Genomic DNA, 22641 nt, shown 5'->3' on the forward strand with positions numbered 1-22641 from the left:
TCAAAACGTAAGATACTTGAAAGAACTATGGAAGGAAGAAACTAGACGTGTCTAAGGCAAAGGATCAACAAGGACGAATTAAATTCAAAATGTAAGATACTTGGAAGCACCACGGAAGGAAGGAACTAAACTAGTCTAAGCAAAGGATCGAATACATCCTCCAATTCTTGGATGCACCACCTTTTTCAAGTTATAAAAAGTTAAACCGACCGACATTTGTTGTCTACCATATCATCCTCCATTGCCCTTGTACTGTAATTTGTATCCGAGAGAGAAATTAAACACTTTGATTAGCTGAGTTGCAGGGAATTAAAGGAATGGCAGCCGAAGTTGTGCTTACTTTTGCTGCGGAGGGAATACTGAAGAAGGTGCTTTCACTTGCTGAGAAACAATTCAGTCTTGCATGGGGTTTCAAAGCTGAACTTCAAAAGCTTAGAGAGTCATTCACTACCATTGAACTTTTATTGAATGATGTTGCCCACAAACCACAAGGTAGTATATATTTTTGAATTCTCTTATAATCTCTCGCACACATGCTACAATGACAAGGTATTTTAACTTGTTTTCATTCTCTAACAGCTCCGGCAATAGAGGAATGGGTGAAGAAACTCAAAGGCGTAGCTGAAGATGCTGAGGATGTCTTGGATGAATTCAAGTACGAAGTTGATCGGCGTAAAGTCGAAATCCAAAACCATATGAAGAGAAAGGTTCTGAACTTCTTTTCACTCTCCAATCCACTTGCATTTCGTCTTCAAATGGCGCATAAAATTCAGAAGATCAATGCATCCTTGGTGGATCTCGAGAGGAAAGCATCTCCTCTTGGACTAGTTTCCAGGAATACAGATGCAACCTCTCAGGTGATTAGATGGGATAGACAAACCAACGCATTCTTTGGCAAAGATGAAATACCCGTTGGAAGGAAAGCTGATGTGTCAAAAATAGTCACAACCTTGACCGACTCCAAATACAATCAAGAAAATCTTGCGGTCATGGCGATTGTGGGTATGGGAGGCCTCGGAAAAACAACATTGGCCAAGTCAGTTTACAATGAGGATTCGATAGACAAGTTTTTTGAAAAAAAAATTTGGATTTGTGTATCCGACGCTTTTGACGTCAATGTCATCCTACATCAAATGTCAGAACAGCTTAATCGGGTAAAAGCCCATTCTAAAGATAATCAGCATACTCTGCTTTTGTCCCTTGATGAAGAGTTGAAAGAAAAAAAATACTTACTCGTACTTGATGACGTTTGGAACAAAGATTCCAAACTATGGGAGAGTTTCATGGAATGTTTGTCAAAGCTTAGTTCTGCTAAAGGCTCCAAAATTATTGTCACCACTCGCGAAGATGAAGTCGCATCAATCTCAGAAAAGCTACTTCCGCGACATAAATTGGGAAAACTTTCTGTGGATGAATGTTGGTCCATCATGAAAAATAGAGCTTTCACCAATAACAGTGATCCTAAGTTTGATACAATTGGAAGGGAGATTGCTGAAAATTGCGGTGGTGTTCCATTGGTGGCAAAGGTATGTACTATTATATATAACGTGAGATTTGCACCTATTTTATATTATTTGATAATGGTTGAATTGAATTTGAATTTTTAAAGTACAATTGCGTAGAAAAACCTTTTAGATGGTGTGAAAATTTCACTAAAATTATTAATTGACATATCACATACACATCACTTATACATTATATAGTAGACAAAATGTGGTGTCTCTAACCTTTTTTTTTTTTTTTTTTTTTACAAAATGTGCTATTACAGCTGACATCCACTTTAAATGACAATTATTTTCTCATATTTTCATATTTTGGAATAAGTCAATACGGATTTAGACACTGCAACGAAGTGTCTATTTTCTGATTCTGGTTTTATTGGATTCAGGCACTGCGTTACAGTGTTAGTTTTCTGGTTTTGTTTTGTTTTTTTTTTTTTTTTATCACTCACACGCCTCTTATTTTTCACACCTCACGCAACTCCTAATTTTTACATTTGGATTTAGACACTACGTTCGTTTCCTGCTCTGTTTTTTATATTATTTTTACATTTAGATTCAGACACTACAATGCAATGTTCGTTTCCTGGTTCTGTTTTTTACATTTTTATTCAGACACTGTATTGCAGTGTTTGTTTCCTGATTTTTTTTTTCTTCTTCTTTTCTTTTTACGTTGTGATTTAGACACTATGTTGCAGTGTCTGTTTTCTGGTTGTTTTTTTTTTCATTTCCTATGCTTCGCACTTGTGCAACCTTTTATATTTAAATTCAAACACACGATGTGTCTGTTTCTTGATTTTGAATTGCAAACTGCAAAACTCTTTGCAAACGCACCTTTAATTCAAGAGGATTTTTGATGGACACTACCCTTAAGACAATCTCCATGTCCAAAGCCTTTGAAGATTTGCTGGATATCAATTACATCTCTTTCTTTTTTTTTTTTTTGCTTGCGTTTTGTTTTTGCTGCCGATTATTGCACTTTTTTTGGAATTTCATTTTTTTCTCTCGCCATTGTGATTGTGTTTGGTAATAGGGAAGTTTCAGAGCACTGGGATTAATCGAACTATTTGTTCAGGTTTGATGGAAGAGAGAGAAAGATAGAGAGGCATGGGTAGGAGAGATATACATGAGAGAGTGAAGAGAAAGAAGGGGAGATAGAGACATGATAGAAAATGAAGTAAATAAGAAGAGTGAAAGAGATAAGGAATGGAATAAAGTGAAGAGAGAAGGGTATAATAGTCATTTTATAACTAGTTTAAACTTATGTGGCATGCTCTATTAACCTATGCATAATTATTATAACTTTTTCATTAATTATGTTCAAAAATAAAATTATCCATTGATATATGGCTAATTAGTAAAGTTTTTATTGACCATTGGCCAAATATCCTATAAAATTAATTCATTATCCCAACAAATCAAGAATAAAACGTGTTTTTAAGTTTTAACTACTTAATGGGTACTTTGGGAAATTCGTCAAACACCAAAAATAATGGAAGCTAATATATGATTTTGCACATGGTTTAGATTTTGTCCTTTTAGGCAAGGGGATTCATAATGAAGGAAGCCAAAACTTCCAAATTGTATACAAGTCCCGATTTTCTACATTGTTTTAGGACACCTTTGAAACTCACTAATCCAATTAGCATGTTTTGGGAGGCATTTTGCACACCAAAAAAAGTATTGAAGAATGGTTGTCGTTTAAAAAACAGTATAATATGGAACCGTTCATTTTCATGGTTGTCGTTCAAATTCATTTGTTTGGTAGTAAACAAACAGGTCTAAGCCCCTTGAATTTTGGTTATATTATTTGCAAAATGAAGAATTGTGTTCGAATTTGAAGATTCAATTTACATTGGTCTTCCAAGAGGGATAAAAACTTTAGAAAAAGGAACAAGTCTAGTAAAAATCAGTTAAATTAGTTGAAGCGGTTTAAAGCATTTGCATTGTTATTGGATGAATTATTTTGTTATGACTTAAATTGGTATTTTGTTAGGGCATCTCCAATCTAATAGTTTAAAGTTTAAAGTCAATTTTAGATCTAAACTACTCCCAGTTTTTCTTGAAATTAAATGAAATTATTCCTTGTTTTTCTTTTTCTTTTCCATCAACTTCAGTTGAACTACTGTACCCCGTAGATAATTATGTGATAGAAACTCTCTAATCCAATTAACAGGTTTTGGGAGGCATGTTGCGCACTAAAAAAAGCATTGAAGAATGGTCGTTGTTTAAAAACAGTAGAATATGGAACAACTTACCAAAAGGAGAAGATGGAATTATGCCAGTCCTGAGGTTGAGTTTTGACAATTTAGAATCACCATCATTGAAGCAATGTTTTGCATATTGCTCAATGTTCGAGAAAGACTTTGAAATTCAAAGAGACAACTTGATTCAACTTTGGATGGCTCAAGGACTACTCCGAGCTTCGCATGACGAAAGTAAAGATATGGAGGACACAGGCAATGAGTATTTTGATATTCTATTGCAGAGCTCCTTGTTTCAAGATGCTACGATGGGTGACAATGGCATTGTTACCAAATGCAAGATGCATGATCTTGTGCACGATTTGGCAAAACTTGTGTCCAAATCTGAAAGCTTGATGGGAGACTTATGTAGCAGAGATAATACACTTGAGTTTCGACATGTTGCTCAGGTTTCTACTTCTACACTGGAAAAGATCGCAGCAAGAAGTGCTAAGAAATTACGGTCACTGTTTTCGGACAACGGTGAAGTTCCTGCTAACATTCTTCCACGGTTCAAAGCTTTACGCGTCTTGAATTTATGGAATGCTAATATTGAAGAACTTCCAGTTTCAGTTGGTAAGCTGAAACACTTAAGGTATCTTGACATTTCTGAAACAAGATTCAAAGCACTCCCCAAATCTGTAGGCAAGCTCTATAACCTTCAGACATTAAGAGCAATGAATTGTGCCCTTGAAGAGTTTCCGAAAGAACTGCAAAACTTGATCAACCTGAGACATATTTATTTTGATGAGGATATCAAATTCCCACAAGGGATAGGACGGTTGACTTGCCTTCGAACATTACCTTACTTTCCAGTGGGTAATGAGATTGGTCGTCGAATTGAAGAGTTGGCTGGCTTGAAACAATTGAAGGGTGAATTAATTGTTTGTAATTTGGAGCACGTAAAGAATGGAGAAGAAGCAAAGAAAGCTAAGTTAGAGGATAAGACGAAACTACACCATTTGAGCTTCAATTGGACTGAAGATAGGTCAACAACTGACAACAACGAGGAGGAAGATGTCCTAGAAGGCCTTCGACCACATCTTGGGTTGGAGAGCTTAACTATTATAAACTTCATGGGCGATAAGTTTCCAACGTGGATGATGATGATGAGTGGGTTGAAGAAGATTGAGTTACTTGGATGCGACAAATGTGAAGTAGTCCCACCGCTCGGTCATCTACCCAATCTTACGGAGCTTAATATTAGAGGAATGGCTAGCTTGAAATGTGTTGGAGCTGAGTTCTATGGTTATGATCTTGTAGCCACGACAAGTAAGGAGATGATTACTTTATTTCCAAAGTTAAAAGTATTACATATTTCTGAGTGTGATGATCTAAATGAATGGAAGCAAGTACCAACAACGTCAGGAAAAAAGGTTGTGGTTTTTCCTTGTCTCGAGATGTTGACCGTAGAAAATTGTTCTAAATTGAACAATGCTCCGAGTGATTTTCGATTTCCCCAAAAGTTGGAGATGTCTTCTTGTGAAGGATTGTCGCGCCTACCGAGTGGGTTAAAGAGATGCACCTCTCTCCAGAAATTGAGTATAGAGAATTGCGATGGATTATCAGGCCCATTAAGTTTAGGGGCCTCTCTCTTGGAAGTGAGTATAGGGAATTACAATGGAATATCAGTCCCATTGAGTGCAGGGGCCTGTCTCGTGGAATTGACAATACGGAATTGCAATAATCTGACATCAATTGAAATTAAAGGCAGCGGGTCCCTCACCGACTCTCTTCAGAAATTGACAATCTGTGATTGCAATGAATTATCAAGCATACCTGCTCTTCCACAACAATGTCCCTCCCTTCAGGAATTGGAGATAAGTAGATGCCCAAAGCTATCATCGTTTGGTGTCAAAAGTAGCAGAGTTGAGAAGGAGGAGGAGTGCATTAGCCTACAATCTACTTCAGACTTGCGCACCATGACCTCCCTTCGACTTCTGAGTATTGAATATTGTGAAAGATTAGAAAGTTGGGTGAGCAGCCTACAATTCCCACTCTCTCTTGAGACGCTGGAAATACATGTTATGCCTAATTTACACATTCTTCCAAGTTTAGACAACCTCAGTTCTCTCCGTACTTTGTCGATTGTAAATTGGCGAAACCTAAAATATCTGCCAACGGGGCTACAGTGGCCCACTGGCTTGGAGATTTTGTTTGTCGGTGGGTTCTGGGAGGAGCTCGATTCCTTCCCTGATTTTGAAGTTGGATCATTAATGCATCTTACAAGGTTAAGGTTGTATGGTTGGCCTAAGCTCAAGTCTCTGCCTCAACAAATTCAACACCTCACTTCTCTAACATCTTTGTGGATATGTTCATTTGAGGGAGTGGAGACTTTGCCAGAATGGTTGGGTAGCCTTACATCCCTTAAATGGCTGGAGATTAGAGATTGCAAGAATCTGAAGAATTTACCAAGTGTCCAAGCTATGCAACGCCTCACCAAATTAGAAAACTTGTGGATTTTTGGATGTCATCCCCTTTTAGAGGAAAGATGCAGGAGGGACAGAGGCACAGATTGGCCTAAGATTTCTCACATTCCACAAATCATAAGTAAGTTTTTTAAATTATTGAAATCAAATATCCTAAGAGTTGTATATATTATATGTTAATCTCTTTTGTTCTTTTATTCCGTGTCTCCAATAGTACTACACTCAAATTTAAACTAGTATAACATAATTTGTTTATCCTTCTCCCTCTTCTTTTAAATGATCAGTACTCTCATTGTGAGACAAGAGTTGGATTGAAGCTATGCAACGCCTTGTGATACTACAAGAAATGTGTATTGGGAAAACCAAATTTCATAGTGTGCAAGGCCACACTTCTCCGCGATTACTTGTATTCCAGTTTTATGTACAAACGACTCCAAATGGCTCAAACTTTCGCATTGAAATTAAGTCATGTAAGATTTTCAAACCCACACCTCCTCTTCTCTTCCACTTCTAATTCATCAACACCTTCTACTGTTGACTTCTGACTTACTATATATGTTGTGTGTTTCCCAGTGCCATCTATATTTCTTTTGGTATGCTGTGGCGTTTTTCATGATGCTCGATAGCTGTAAACTGACTCCAGGTACTGATGCACATGATATTAATTCTCTCGCTCTACCTTCATTTCTCAATAATATACCTCTTTTTATAGGCCTTGGGCATTCTCCTTTACATGTTATCTTTCTTAATTCCGGCAACATCAATCAGTATTTTAACTTTCTTTAGTTCACCTGTGTGAGTACTGAACCACTAGCTTGATCGCCCATCACGATATTGAATCTTGTTTAATCACACACTGCCAGCACCCAACTAGTGTTAGATGAGTAATGCCAATAATTGTCATCGTGTAAAACCATGTTCATATAATATTTAGAACTACTGCAATTACCTTCTGTTTGTTATTGTTATCCTTATGAAGATTTTGGACTGATATTTTTATGGTTACTTGTGATTTATGAACAGATTTTCGAATCGTATAAACAGTGATTTGAATTTGGTTGATTTATTTATCTCTATTTCGTATCCCTTGACTAACTTGATGAAATGTCAAATACCCCATTATTGCAAAAATTAGGTAAAAGAATCTTCAATTACTCAATAATTTTCAAGCCTGCAATTCCCACTCTCTCTTGAGACGCTGACAATAAGAGACATCACGAATTTAGAGAGTCTTCCAAGTTTAGACAGCCTCCATTCTCTCCGTTATTTGGAAATCGGTGGGTTCTGGGAGGAGCTCAAGTCTCTGCCTCAACAAATTCAACACCTCACTTCTCCTTTTTAAATCATACAGCAGTTGAATCGATGGTAGGCTGTACCTTACCAAATTTCATGGTGCGCAAGGCCACAGTTCTCCAAGATTATTTCTATTCCAGTTGTATGTACAAACGACTCCACAGGGCTCCAACTTCTGCATTGAAATTAATCCATGTAAGCTTTTCAAATCCGCACCTTCTCTTCTCTTCTAAATGCTTAGTAGTGTTGACTTCTGACTTACTATATATTTTATGTGTTTCCCAGTGGCATCTATATTTGTTTTGGCATGCTGTGGTGTTTTTCAGGATGCTTCATTGGTGCAAACTGAGTCCAGGTACTGATGCACAAAATATTAATTTTCTCGATCTACCTTCCTTTCTCAATGATATACCTTTAAGTTACAGTCCATATCAAGCTAGCAAGCCTCTTCTAGTGGTACCATGTGGGCATTCTCTTTTACATGTTATCTTTCTTAGTTTCGGCAACATAAGTTCGGTATATGTTTACGTTATTTAGTTCATCTGTATGAGTGCTGAACCGCAAGCTTGAATATCCATCATAGTATTGAATCTTGTTTAATCACACAGTGCCAGCGCCCAAGTAGTGTTAGATGAGTAATGCCAAGATTTGTAGTCATGTAAAACCATGTTCATATAATATATAGAATTACTGCAATTGCTTTTTGTTTGTTGTTATCCTTACGTAGATTTTGGGCTGATATAATTTATGGTTACTTGTGATTTATGAACAATGATTTGAATACCTGCATTTTTGCAGAAATTAGGTAAAAGAATCTTCAGTTGCTATGCTATATGATATTTCCAAGCATTGTACTATCAGTTGAAAAGTTTAAATCTGCTAGAAGGTCTGCAATAATTCAAGAAATTGAAAAAAAAAAAAAAAAAGAAAGGGCCATTGGCAGGTTCTGGGAGGAGCTCAATTTCTATCCTGATGTTCAAGTTGGATCACTGGAACTTGAATCGTTACATTTGAACAGGTGGCCATTGCTCAAGTCTCTGCCTCATCAAATTCAACACTTCACTTCTTTAACTGCTTTATGTATCGACTATTTGAGGGAGTGAAGGCTTTACCAGAGTGGTTGGGTCGAAGCCATGCGACACCTCGCCAATTTACTTCGCACTGAACTAAGCAACGTAAGTTTTTCAGACTCCCACCCCCTTTTCTCTTCTAGTAATTAAGTTAACTTAATATACATATGCTGTGCTTTCCAATGGCATATATAATTCTGTTGGCATACTATGGTGTTTTTTCAGGACGCTCTTACTCGAATGTGCAGTAGGTGCAAGCAGAGTCTAGGTACGGATGCACAAGATATGTTTTCCCAGCGATGTGGTGTTTGTTGTTTTACTTGGAGATATTAGTTCATACTTTCATCCATTGCAAGCTAATGATTTTTTATCCTGATCACAATGGTAGTGGTAGATTTATCACATTTGTTGCTTCCATCTCCTGCAGTTTACTTATTCCATTGGTGCCTGCACAATGAGGAAAATTGTTTATAATATCTCGAGACTTGTTTTTAGGTTAACGATGTTAATATAATTATAGAACTGCTGTAATTGCTTTCTTATGAAGATTTTAGACTGAGAATTTTGGGGCTACTTGTAATTTATGAATCATATGCACAATGATTTGAATTCTGTTGATTTTGTGTCTGTAATTGATATCGCTTGAGTAACTTGATGACTGTTGAGTACCAATTTTATTGCTGAAATTATCAAGAGTGATATTATTATGAGAGTAGCCATATGAAATGTTCATTTTGCAATTTTGTTGCTAAAATTGCAACTTACACAGTATGCGAGCTTTTCTGCTGCGGTCTTATCAGGCTCTCTGTTTTACTGTACAGAATTAGTTTGAAAGTTAATACTCATAGTAATTTTTTTTTCCTGCAGCTTCTACTTGCTGATGGCACTAAGTTGGATCATGCAATTTCTCAAATGTCTAGTGGGGATGCTGAGAAATATACGATGCCAACGAATTTGGACTTAATTGTTCATCCTTCAGCGGATTATCCTTCGTTCCACAGGCCCAGACTTGTTTCTCTTTGTGATTTTAATTCACCAACTCGTCTCAACTGGCATTTCTTCGTTAGCTTCGATTGACAATCGAAAGTTACAACTTCCGACGAACCAGAGGACCTGTGGAGTTTCTCGATTAGTGGCATTGTGAATCTGAAAGTGTTGAACCATTTTCAATTTTTTTGTTTCTCACCAAATTCTTTTCAACTGGATTGTTTCTTCAATATGTTAGAAGGATTAAAATTTGTTGTCTATAATTTTCTTAAGTTGTTTTGGTATAATATTTGTAAGGGGAGCATTGGGATTCCGATCAAAACACTTGCATGGATTCTCCCTACGTATAATCACGATAAAAATTTTATAATCGCGATTGTTCAATTTTTGTATCATATTAATGATAAACCATCCATTTATGTCATCTCACATTGGAGAGTGAGGATAGTTGCAAGATGCGAACAGTCGATTGGTGCAATAAAGCTAACATCTTCTGTAAATAGTGAAGAATTTAACAGAGATGGAGATTATATCAACGTAACACAATCAAAGAGAGGCAAGGAAGCAATATAGATCTCTCAAGACAAATAGTTTAAAGAACAGAGTTATTGTGACATTGAATATAACCGAAAGACATTACGCAAAATATGAAATACAACTCCAATGTAAGTTTGCCCAAAATTATGACATCTTAAACACAAAATCTAGTAAACGGAAATCAAAACAAAAACGGAGTTTGGATTACACGAATACAATTCCTGGCGGAAGTTCGATTACATGAAATCAGTTCACAGCAGCATCAATGAATGCTCCACCAGGACGACGCAACGCCAAAGATCCATGGCATCCCAAGAGCTGCAAAAACAACAAATGGATCACTAATTCGTACAAAGAAATAGGAGAAAACCAAACTCGATTCCAGCAATAAAACATGCTAAATCGGAAGAAATGAACTAACCTTGGCATTGACACCATCAGGTACAATTCGTCCCTCAGACTTCAACCTCACATAGTCAGCTCTGCTGAACTTGGTGAATCCCCTGACAAGTTACAAAGTTGCAACATAAGGTTCAATTCTAAACATTTCATCAACATAAACAACCCGAAATCAATGACCGAAGCCATGGAAGCATTCCAGTTTGAATTCATGATCACTAGTAGATATCAAACTACTCGAATTCGAAACACATTATCTACAATACCATGAATCAAACCACACCAACTTGAAGCATAATAAGGTCAAGTTCTACAGAACCCATGATACACAACAATCAAAAACATAATTTGCGTTCTGGGTTTTGAGTTTTAGAGTTCACAATCCAAAATTAAAAGATTACAGTCATAACATTTCAACAAAAACATGATAAATGTCAATATTACAACATAATGTGGTTTATCTGTACCCTACTTATGACAAGAGAAAGATTCAATTCTACACAACTCAAGAGAAATTCTACAAATCAAAAATTAAATCTTGGGTTTCAGTTTATAAGCTCAAAAAAAAAAAAACCAGAAGTGATAATTCATACCATTTCCTGCTCTCAATGATCTTTTGGCGGCCCGGAAATTTGAACTTGGCACGGCGGAGGGCCTCAGCAGCGTGGCTTTTGTTGCTTTCCTTGCAACGAACAGAGAGCAGCACCTGCCCAATAGCAACCCTAGCGCAGGTCCCGAGCGGCTTCCCGAAAGCTCCGCGCATACCAGTCTGAAGCCTATCGGCTCCGGCGCACGAAAGCATCTTGTTGATTCGGAGGACATGGAAGGGGTGAACCCTAACCCTCAGGTGGAACGTATCTTTTCCGGCGAACTTGGTCATGTACTTGTTGCAGGCGATTCGCGCCGCCTCGAGAGCCTCGCTGGAAACGTTTTCCTTCTCCCAGGAGACGAGGTGAATGCAGAAGGGGAACTCGTCGACGCCCTTCTTCTTCATGCCGACATCGTAGATTCGGATCTTGGGGTCGGGCACACCGCGGCAGAAGCGGGATTTCGGGTAGGGTTTGTTCTTAATCTGGCGGTAGCATCTGGCGGGTCTTCTCCCCATGGCAGCAGCAGCGGCTGGTTTTCAAAACCCTAGATTTTCTGGACGGGGAAGAAAGAAGGAGCAGGTAGAAGATGAAATGCGGGTTTGGCGTTTGTATATATAGTCTCTGAAATTGGATGCCCTAAGGCGATGGTGGAGCTTGTGCGTATGGGCTTGCGTCATGGGAACCTTGGGTCTGCTGGTCGGTGGATTTAGCCCAAATCAATGTTTTGGGTTGCTTGTTGGACCCGACTCATGTTCTTTAGGCTTTGAATCTATCACGCATTTTAACTTCCAACCACGCATTCGTTATCAACAAGCAAAGAAGCCTATAAAGAGACGTAATGTCTATCAGGTCTACAGCTCAGCTAAAGTGTTTTCTAACCACTTTTAGTCGAGTGGTGCCCTCGGTACATGTCGATCCGGGAAACCATGCAAGTAGCTGTGATCGAATGTCATTTCCTCTGAACATGTCGATTGGACATTGGAGAAGTAGCTTTTATGTCATGCTTAAGTGTTAGGCCCTTTAAATGATAGGACAGTGGGAGATTTAAGAGCCCTTGATTTATGGGGCTCACTAAGTCCTCTATAAAGGGGCCGAATACCCCTTATAAGCAAATCGAGTCCACCAGAATAAAACTACACACTATTGTAGACATCTCTTGTAATTCACATCAAAGATATATCAGACCACTACAACCAAGCTCACCAAGGATCAGATTATCTTTGTTGACCTCCAAATTTTGAACGTTAACATAATTCTCTTCCCAATGTTGAAAGATATCTCAAATTCGAATAGTTTTTCACGTTTAATTAAAACAAATAGATATGTCAATTGAAAACTTTGTAATATGATAATTAACTTTTCAACTCATTAATGATTTAATTAGTCTATTGTAATTTGTCTGTCTATTGTTCATTTGAGGATAGGTTTACTGTTTGTGCGGGACACTTTTTTCCTTAGACCAGGTTGAAAGCCCCGTCAAGGTTTTTATCGAGGCTCATTGAGCACACTATCCTCAATTTGTACATATTCTATGTTGCTTAATGAATATCGTACATTCTTCAAAAAAAAAAAAACAAATTTCAACTCATTAATGATTTAATTAGTATTCGTACAGTCGACTTTGAATGAACAAAAAAATGAACAAAAATCTTCAAAACAGGCATCTGATCAACAAAAACACTATTTTACAGCCAAGATCCTAAAAAAAAAATTTCCTTCTAGTAAAACATGATCTTTAGGAGGGCCAAATCCTCTGCTAACGGAAGTAACCTGTCCCGGACACCGTGAGCATTTTTGTTAGGAGGCACATATTTGCCGTGTCCAGACGTAGGACGTTTATGATCGGTAGAATTTCCCACGAGAAGCCCTGATATGATTGAATTTTTAGTTGCTAGAGAGGTCTTTCGCTTGGCTACGGACATTGGAAATTAGTTAAGATCGTTTGGTGCTTTGCGTGCTGGTCAAGTCCGCTGAATTTCCTATACAGTGACGCATAGATTGACCATGTTAGCCTTGTATTTTTATACCGACTTTTTTGAAGATTGAAATCTCTCTTAGTTCTCTTAATAAAATCGGTATTATTTCTCCTAAAAAATCTTCTTATAACTTTTCATTGTAACTGGGCGCCAACCACCGCCTCCTCACCGGCTGCCTCCCCTAGCGCCGCCCTTCCCTCTCTGTTTCTCCTCTTCCCTCGTTCCCTTGCAAACTCAACGATATTCATATCCGCATTTTGCATACTCAACTTCAACAACTGTTTTGACTGCTAAAGTATACTGGTTTTACAACAAAAGGATCAAAATATGTACTCATCTACCTCTCAACCCTTACAAAACCAACTGCAATAAGAAAGGATGCGGCAATGGTTCTCTCTACGGTTGCTATCTTGGCGTAATTGTAGGTACGACTCCGCTAACAAGGTCGCTGCCGGAGACATCTGAAGAGACGTAAGGATGCCTCGCTGCATTGGATGAGGATGGTGGAGTCACTACCTTTCCACCGCTACCATCGGTCACTGATTCCGTTGTTTTGCTGTCAGACTCCGGCACCATAAACCATATGTTTTCGAGTTCCCGAACTACCTCTGCCATTGAGGGCCTCGCGTCTGTATCATCTTCGCAGCACCTGAGAGCCAAACTCAAGAACTTTTCCACACACTCGGAAGGATAAGACCCCATTCTTCCATCAATTACTGAGAAGATCATACCGGATTGGAATGCAATGTTTACCTGAAGTGCATGAAAACTTGTAAATAACACTAAAACCGGTGCAGCTAGTCGGTCACAGGGACTAAATAGCATTAACAATACGCGATCTTAGCTTGACAAAGAAGTTATATTCTTACATGCAAAGCATAGAAGACGGTTTATATATATAGTTATCCAAAACGGTCTGTAATTAGGTTCGAGTAGTTACCTCTCGAACAATGTTTTTGCCATGTGAGATTGGCTGCATCCCTGTCAAGAGCTCCAAAAACACGACACCGAGGCTATAAACATCGCTCTTATCCGTTAGCTTATGAGTTAAGAAATACTCTGGATCAAGGTAACCCTGCAAAATAAATTCAAATAATAAGAGAGTTTTCAATTTGTATTGCTGTTAATTAATAATTTGGTAAGAACAATGCTTATGAGTCTTACCGGTGTCCCCTTCACTACTGTGGATACATGAGCAGGCACAGTCCCTTCGAAATCTGGAACTGGGGCAAGTCGGGAAAGTCCAAAATCAGCAACCTTTGCAATAAACTTAGAGTCCAATAATATATTGCTGGCCTTGATATCCCGATGAAATATCGGAGGGTTGGCTTCTGTATGGAGGTATAGGATGCCCTTGGCTGATCCTAGGGCAATTCTTAATCTCATCTCAAAACCCAGCGGTTCTTTAGACCTAGCTGCTGAGACACGTAACAATTATATGTTAAAGCTTGTCGAATGGCATGTTAATCGAAGTCCCTATTGTAAATTCCTAGTCAAACATTTACGAGGAGTAAATTACTCTGCCAAACTTCAGAGAGAAATGAAGTAAGAACCAAAGACAGTAAAGACTAGAATGTTAGGTTTACCCGAAAGGTGATCCCTTAGAGTTCCGTTTGACATGAACTCATAAACCAACATCTGCGCGCACAAAAATAACACGCGTCAAGTTTGTTCCAAATAAATTTGTTGGTTCCAACATAAAGAAAAGAGAGCAAGAAGAGGAGATAAAGTAGCAATAAGTGCCTGTGCCTCGTACGTTCTGCTTTTGATTTCTTTCATTCGTTTTCCATTACTAAATGATATATATAATTTGATATTATGGATTTCGTTTCCCTAGCTCTTCTAGAGTTAGCATTCATTTCCAGTTTCTAAGTAGATGAAAAGTATTTCCTGATGCAGTTTATATTGACCACATTACAGACGGAATTTGATAGACAAACATGGAGATGACTACACCTTTTTCGATTGGAATGAATAAATCGTCTGAAGAAAATGTAGCAGAAATACATTCAGAAAGGATAAGAAAAAGTACCTGTTCCCCTTCTTCATCACAATACCCGACTAAGGACACGAGATTCCTATGATGTAAGGGTGACAATAATTCTATTTCTGTTAGAAACTCCTTCTCGCCCTGTAATGATCCCTCTTGTGCACGTTTTATGGCCACAACTGTTCCGTCAGCAAGGGTGCCTTTATAAACCTTTCCATAACCTCCCTGTCCAATTTGAGCAGAGCTGTTAAACTTGTCTGTAGCAGTGGACATTTCTCCATAAGTAAAAGCCTTGACACCTTCAATTTTAACGGAGCTCTTGGATGCTGCGGATAAACAAAGGCACAATGTTAAAAACGAAATTGTTTAGTCCAAGACGTGATGCGCCTGCCCAATCTTATTAGATTCAATTGAGTGTAGGGCTTCTCAGGATTCATAAGCCCTATGGAATTTATCATTTATGCTAATAACCTTTCGCCTTATGATAGTAAGATACTCACTGTGACGTCTTCTTGAAATTGCATGGCGGTTCTTCAAATGTTTTCTGAATATAAGAAGAGAAACAATTGCAGATAATGCGACGGCACCAGCAATAGTCCCTAATATTATGCCCGCCAGAGCGCCCTTGCCTAGACCGGAATTTGAAGAGAGGGCAACCACTGTGACATCAATAAGAACCATGAGATCAACAGATTGAAATCAGCAAACAGTTTCACATCATAGATACATGAATGAACAGATGAATGTATTAACTAATGTATATTTGATAAATGAACCCGTTCACTACAGAATGTATTCAATTCTATTATCCTATAATTTTAAAATGCACAGCATCGGAATTAAATGTAATTTCAACAGGAAGGCAACAAAAGAAAAAGTAGTTAGGTCTGATTAAACCGGACACCCGGCACAAGCTACTGAACTGTGATAAGAATAGTCAAGCTAAACAAACATAAGCCCCCCACTATTCCGAATTATCCCACTTCTCCGACAAATTCATGTAGAAAATGAAACATATAAAAAATAAGGTTCTTGAGACAAACCATCCTTGTAAGGCCCCAGTAGAATGAAGCCGAGAAGTTCATAGGGTCCAAATACATCACTGTCAGGAATTTTCCATGCTGTGAACATGGTCATGATTCTTTTAACTTCACTTTTATTGAAAGTATGGGAATTATTGGCCTTATCAACATATACAGGAAAAAGCTTCAGAGAAAATCTCAGTCGAGGTCCCTTTTCCCATACAAATGAAGTAATGTCCAGCTGATCGAGATCTAATTTGAGACCAGAAGTAAGATACCGCTCAAATGTACTTTTGTATGGGCGAAAATCTGTGAATCCGGGACTTTTCAACCGATACTCAACAAGTAGAGGAACAGCACAAAAACAAGCTACAGGAAGATATTCGAAAGGGGGTGGGCATGCTTGACTCAAACAGTTGGCAGTGGAGTTAATCGAAATCTGACTGTCATTTTCGTCACCACTTTCGGTCCCACAGAATTTATCAAGGCTGGCATTTGAGCAAAGCGGATTTCCCCGAAGCCTGAACAACAGTTACCAGAAGAGAAAGATTAATGAAGTTCTTCATTATAGTGCTAAATATTTGTTATATTGTTAACCTGCACTTAGAGATATGTTAACATAGAACAAAGTCCAGAAGCAAACCCGACTGTGACATTTTGCGGAACTTCTGTACTGCCGTTTACACTTGTAAGGTCATTGTTCTGCAACTCCCTGCAATATCAGAAGCCACATTACACTTGTTAACCAAATTTATAAACAGCGGCATCCTAACACCAGAAAGTGTAAATTCACACACACAAACAACCCACTGGGCCACTCTCTCTTCACCAACAGAAGTAACAATTTTCTCACTCCAGTTCTTACAAGATTAGTCTTTCTGTCGCGTTGAGTTTCCTGTTTTGCCAAAGCGCTGCTGGAACGGAGCCACTCAATGAATTGTTTGCTATAGACCTGCCATGAGAAACAAATTTTCTCACTTTACTTCATAACATAGTTTTTATTATTGGCAATGCTAAAACATTTGATAACATCTTAAAGAAAATAACTTCAAACTCTTCCTATTTACAAAGTAAGATAGACGGAAGCTCGAATTTGAGCTAAACAAAGATTGATCAACAATATCACTAAATAATCCAAAACATCAAAAGAGCAGTTTGAAGTGGCTCACAATCTCTGAAGATTACGAAGATTTGAAAAGTTGCCAGGAATTCTTCCGGCCAGAGTGTTGTTAGATAAATTGCTGCACACAAAGTTCATACTTTGAATATTAAAAATCCATGTAATCCTTTTACAATTAATTATATGATCTCTAAAGCGTAACACTGCTTTTTAGAGAACATTTAACAAGAAAATCCTGCTAAACGTTAAATATAATACATATGGGCATATCATTTGCAAGGTAAATAGCGTCTTACATCGTCGTGATTTGATCAGAGAGTTTACCCAGAGGCAAGGATCCATTTAGCTGATTTGAGCTTAGATCTCTGAAAATTGGTATGAATAAATAACGAATTACTTAAGATACTGTTGAAACATAATGTACATTATATTCCAAGAATTTAGAAAAGCCAGAAAATCACTAAAAATAATAGGGTATGAAGTGACACTTCTTGAATGAACTTACACATAACCGAGGTTTGGAATCCTACTCAAATCAGGAATAGGCCCTTGTAAGTTGCAGTTCCTCAAACTCCTGAAAGAAACAACAAAAACACAAAGACATTCAATCTTGACATGATTCATCGTGTTAAATGTTAAGAGCTACTTCTCGATTGTCATTCCAAACCAGCACCATCACCTAATGTGATATAACATCAGATAGAAACAGGAGATGCTCCCCGCACAGTGGTTGGAAATATGTTTTTCCCAACAAAAACTATAATTCCCTCTATTCGTTGCTATGATTAATCACAAATCTTTTGGATTTACATCTCCGTAGTTGGGGCTTTAAATCCGATGTATGAATAAACAGAGATTCTAGTCCTTAGATCACACACTTTTACCTTTAAACCTACTAAAAGACAGAGAATCAGAAGAAGCACTTACAACTTCAACAGTTTGGACATGTTGCTATACGTATCTGGAATTGTAGTCCCATTAAAGTTGTTGTTGTCAACTTGACTGCAAAACAAAAAAGATTATAGGGCTAAGAAACTTGATACAGGATTGCATCCCTCAAATTATGTCATAGAAAAAGGAAAGTCTAGAGAATTGTTCCCAACAGTACGAAAATTCAAGAAGGGAAAGGATGAAAACATAATTAAGGCACAAATTATGTCCCGAAAAGTAAGAAAACATACAGTATTAATAAGTTTGGCAACTCTGAGAACTCTGGCGGAAGATACCCAGATAAGTTGTTGTTGTCAAGAAGACTGCAAAAAGTCCGATACATTTATTCAACTCAAGATGGCCATACAGACAGAAATGAAGAGGGCAAAATGAAACTAATGAACCAAGTTGAAGATTCTGAATGTTTCCAGCGTACTACTTACAAGTGGACAAGACTTGGTAATTTGGAAAGCTCAGGTGGAATTTGCCCGCTAATTGAATTGTTGTTCATGTGACTGCCCAAAACGGAAAAGATGTGAAACATAAGAAAGACAGAACTATAACAAACACAAGATAATATTACACTTTTTAAACTAAAGCAGCATTTGAAAAACCCTTACAAATGCTTTGTCTTGTTCAAATTTGCAAATGATTTTGGTAATGGTCCTGATATTTGGTTCTGGTCGATTTGTATTCTGTCCAATTTTGGAAAATAACCGAGCTCTTCGGGCAAGGGACCTGATAATTTGTTTCCATTGAGGAGCCTGTAAACGCAGAATATTTGATGTATAATGAAAGTTACGAAATTTAGCAACGATAAGTTATCATAAATTGAGGTATACTTTGAATAATTGATTCAAATATTGGGAGTATCTCATAAACAATAAAACCTACATATGTGTTCTTGCTTTCTAATGCTGTCAACATAAAACATTACCATATGATGAAAACGTACGTTCGGCGATTCAGTCTAACCAAATTTTGCCAAAAAGTCAAAACAGCTTAACTTACAAAAGTTCCAAGGTTGTTATGTTGCCAATCTCCTTCGGTATACTTCCACTCATGTTGTTCCACATAAAATCCCTATCAGAAGAATAGATGGAGGAATATGCATCAGAAGAGAAAATCATTCACCATCATATTAAGGAGAATAACAAATTTCCCAGAACACTGAGAAGAGATTGTCCAAGAATTTAAAGCTTCTTTCAAGGTATGTGGTGCCGTACAATATTTTCATATAAGATAAGCGGCCAAGCTCTGGCGATAAACTTCCTGACAGATTCATATTTAGTAGTTGCCTGCATTAAAGAAGGAAAACTTGTCATCATAGCCAAAGTCTACTTGAAGTTTAAAAGTTCAACATGTTTTTGACGGTAACAAAATATAATTTTCATGTCACACAAGACATTCAGCATTACTTGATTCTGTAAACCCTAGATAACTACTGATTGATCTTAGGAACAGGGTCGACTTGGCAGATTTTCTTATTTCGTTTAGATATTTCTACGAAGTTCATAATTGAATCACCTACAAGCAGGGAGTTTTTTTCATTGAAACCGCTCAGAACCAGAGAAATGAAAATGAAATCTTTCCATGAATGGAGGAAAGAATGAAACAAGAACAGGCAAAGGTGAAAGGGGATACTCCGTTTAGTCACCAATCATGCAAAGTATAAATGAGAATCAGAAAGATTAAAATATACAATTCTTGAACATGATGATAGCCATCATCTAATATTGTGTTGTAGCAAAGCACTCCTGTCCAGTTTGCTGTACATGGGTCTCCTCGATTCCAGTTGCTCAGATTCTTGTTGGGATCAACCAAACTTCTCTTGATGGCCCGCAGCGCCGTCACTGCAATCCAACACAAATGATAATCCATACTGATTAACACAGCCAAACTAAATTTTTCTAAAAAGACCAAGTATGAGGATATCCAAATCAAAAAACAAGGCAATTTCATAATCATGCTATACATCAGAAATGAGTCCAAAAATCACAAATGTTATTATTGGAGTGCATGAATCTGCTGGAAGTGGACATAAACATCAATCCCTAGAAGACAGTAAACATGAAACAGGTCACTTATTTGTCAAATGAAGTTACAAATTCCTGAAGAACTTCTAAATCGATTTCACATCATAATAACTGTACTCAAGCATTCCCTATACTAGAAAAAAAGCCGAGCTTCATAAACATAAACAAAATCACCTTCTGCAGGATGGGTGATACCAAGATCTTGTGCTCCAGCTCGTAGCGAAGACCAGCACAAGAACATGCCGAAAACCCATGCATATGTCCAAACTGTTGATGGATACATCCCGAGATCGCAAGAATCTCTACAATTCCAACCTACCCTTTACAACACAATGGCAGAATTTTATGCAGAACTGGAATAGTCCCCCTGATATCAAACACCAAGCACAAAAAAGATTGCAAATTGAATTAGAAAGCAACCCAATAAGCTGAAATAGTGTGCCTAACAACTGAACTGAATCCTCAAGTCCTCAAGCAATTTAACACTAAAACCAATAAGCTCCAACCACTTCAAAACAAAGCATATAAGAATCTAAAGTGAAAACTCATACGGCAGACAGCTTGGAGACGAAATAAAGAAAACCCAATTGCCAGAAACTCACAGAAGCATAGAAAAATGTAGATATTGATAGCTTTGAAATTTATAAAGAAGTGATGCAAAAAGAGAGAACCTTTTGGTTTTGGGTTGAATTTGATTTGAATATACTACCAACTACGAGAAGATTCAAATAATAGCATGAAAATAATACATAAATGGCACCTGGGAGTTGGTTTGGTATTTTTCTGACCAGGTCTCCATAACTAATGCTGGATAGATGATCGAAGTTGGTGATGACGATGATACAACCCATCGTTTTCTTTTGCTATTTTTTATTGAAAAAAAATAACAATTTGGTGAAATATTTTGTATACAAAAATGAAATAATGAAAAGGGAGTTAGGGTGTTGATGGGAGTTTGAAATTTTATACAGCCAGATGGTGGTGGTGGGGTGGGGGGTGACAAGAAACTAACGTCTGAGAAAACGGTAACTACCTAATGAGCGCCGGGAACAGACTTTTTTGTGACCGTTCTACGTCGGCGCTCGATATTGTTTCTCACAACATGAATTCAATTTTGGATGGTGAAAACTTTAACAATGTATCTAGAGCATGTTTACCAACTTCAAACCGGAATAAGAAGAGATTAAAACGAACATCAATTGGAGTTACGAAGAGATCAAAGTTTTCGTTGAAGCGTTTACTAATTATCTATCTGTTTGGGCCCAAAATATTATGATTGGGCCGAGCAGCAAGACGTGCTCGGCCCAAGGTAATAACACATGCTATGGGCCAAGTAATGAGACTCGGACCAGCTGGCAGGGTCGGCCAGATCCGATCTTAAGTAGTCCAGATAAACGAGGAAAGGTCGAGGAAATCCTGATGCAACCAGGATTCTCGACCGGCAAGGGATAGAACCTCAAAAGTAGGAGAATTCAGAATCCCAATAGGACTGGGATTGTTTGAGTTAAAGGTAAGATGGGACAAGGACTCCCAATCCAAATCAGAATGGGAATCAAGGAACGAGGTGCTATAAATACAAGAAATTACGCAATAGAAAAGACCCTTCAACATCAGCATACAATTGCCCTGCGCAAATTCTCTCAAACACCTTGAGATTTTTTCCTTTTCTTTTCCCGCCGACACACCTTCAGTTTGGATAAACAGCACTGTGGAAGCAACCGGTGAGCACCTTCAGTTTGGATAAACAGCACTGCTGCCGCAGAATCAGCCGACCGAGACACACCTTCAGTTTGGATAAACAGCACTGCGTAGAGGTCGACCGATTATCTATCTAAGTCTCGGCCGAGGAAGGTTTTCGAACCTTTGTTGGTAGAGGTCATCTTACTAAGTCATTTCGGCATAGTTGGGTGTTACGAATTGCCTTGCTCGGCGCATTGGAGGCCGAGTGAGTTTATGATTGGATATTCACAAATAAGTTTCAGGGTTCGGCATTCCGACGGCCGAACTACGTTTACCATCAAGACATACATCACATTCGAATACCTGTGCCCGTATAGTTTGGTCTCAATTCGGCGTGCTTATACTCTTACGAATATAATCACAGTGGCCGAATCAGGCTTCGACGAGTTGTGAACTCCATAGAATTAGTAGCCTTGTCTTCAGGCTATAGAATCCAGAGACCGAGAGCGTTCCTTCCTCGGTCGCAATCGCAAGATACAGAAGTCAACAGCGCGCTCAACGCGACCACATAAAATTCTACTCCTCGGCCTAGCTCGGCCGACGAGTTGGCACGCCCTGCATTCAACCGAAGGACATTAGTTAGCTCATTAGTTATTCGGCCTGCGCGCCACGTAGGTTCTGTAATTTTTGTAGTCAACACTATCGCAAATTAATTAGTTCAAAAAGTTCAAACTTAAGACATTTTATTTACAAAATAATAATAATAATAAATTATCATTAAACTGTAATACTAAACGATTAATGCTCTCACCAACTTGATTAGCTGATATGTAATTTTCG

The 22641-nt window shown here is 38.0% G+C and overlaps 3 protein-coding genes across 7 annotated transcripts; 1 reads left to right on the plus strand and 2 right to left on the minus strand.

Annotated features, from left to right (window-relative positions):
- The first annotated feature begins 302 nt into the window (after positions 1 to 302).
- LOC108868386 (putative disease resistance protein RGA4) lies at positions 303 to 9945 on the plus strand. Its single transcript, XM_048564695.1, has 10 exons — positions 303 to 492; positions 580 to 1526; positions 3676 to 6292; positions 6456 to 6641; positions 6745 to 6814; positions 7307 to 7659; positions 7750 to 7819; positions 8263 to 8639; positions 8760 to 8802; positions 9402 to 9945. The coding sequence occupies exons 1-4, from the start codon at positions 318 to 320 to the stop codon at positions 6467 to 6469; spliced, it is 3753 nt and encodes a 1250-aa protein (XP_048420652.1). The 5' UTR covers positions 303 to 317; the 3' UTR covers positions 6470 to 6641; positions 6745 to 6814; positions 7307 to 7659; positions 7750 to 7819; positions 8263 to 8639; positions 8760 to 8802; positions 9402 to 9945.
- Positions 9946 to 10073: 128 nt separating this feature from the next.
- Positions 10074 to 11640, minus strand: LOC103963316 (60S ribosomal protein L10-like). Its single transcript, XM_009376124.3, has 3 exons — positions 11051 to 11640; positions 10480 to 10561; positions 10074 to 10376 (listed from the first exon to the last, which is right to left on the minus strand). Exons 1-3 carry the CDS (start codon positions 11560 to 11562, stop codon positions 10305 to 10307), a joined length of 666 nt encoding a protein of 221 aa, XP_009374399.1. The 5' UTR covers positions 11563 to 11640; the 3' UTR covers positions 10074 to 10304.
- A 1653-nt stretch (positions 11641 to 13293) lies between these two features.
- On the minus strand, positions 13294 to 21120 carry LOC103963317 (probable LRR receptor-like serine/threonine-protein kinase At1g06840). 5 transcript variants are annotated; one of them, XM_009376131.3, is made up of 21 exons: positions 20882 to 21120; positions 20296 to 20488; positions 19788 to 19938; positions 19312 to 19383; positions 19097 to 19168; positions 18706 to 18849; positions 18529 to 18600; positions 18337 to 18408; positions 18083 to 18157; positions 17661 to 17729; positions 17452 to 17520; positions 17205 to 17276; positions 16901 to 16987; positions 16679 to 16747; positions 16057 to 16556; positions 15514 to 15672; positions 15056 to 15339; positions 14610 to 14661; positions 14188 to 14438; positions 13964 to 14098; positions 13294 to 13776 (listed from the first exon to the last, which is right to left on the minus strand). In XM_009376131.3, exons 2-21 carry the CDS (start codon positions 20402 to 20404, stop codon positions 13429 to 13431), a joined length of 2862 nt encoding a protein of 953 aa, XP_009374406.2. In that variant the 5' UTR covers positions 20405 to 20488; positions 20882 to 21120; the 3' UTR covers positions 13294 to 13428. The 5 variants fall into 5 exon arrangements, with proteins under 5 accessions (XP_009374406.2, XP_009374404.2, XP_009374405.2 ...); XM_009376129.3 differs by having other exon boundaries at positions 14188 to 14441; XM_009376130.3 differs by having other exon boundaries at positions 14188 to 14441; positions 20793 to 21120.
- Between the last annotated feature and the right edge of the window lie 1521 nt (positions 21121 to 22641).

This window comes from the organism of the source record quoted next, unplaced genomic scaffold (genome assembly GCF_019419815.1).
Source record: "Pyrus x bretschneideri cultivar Hongxiangsu unplaced genomic scaffold, Pyrus_bretschneideri_v1 Contig39, whole genome shotgun sequence".
In the NCBI taxonomy this organism is placed as follows: domain Eukaryota; kingdom Viridiplantae; phylum Streptophyta; class Magnoliopsida; order Rosales; family Rosaceae; genus Pyrus; species Pyrus x bretschneideri.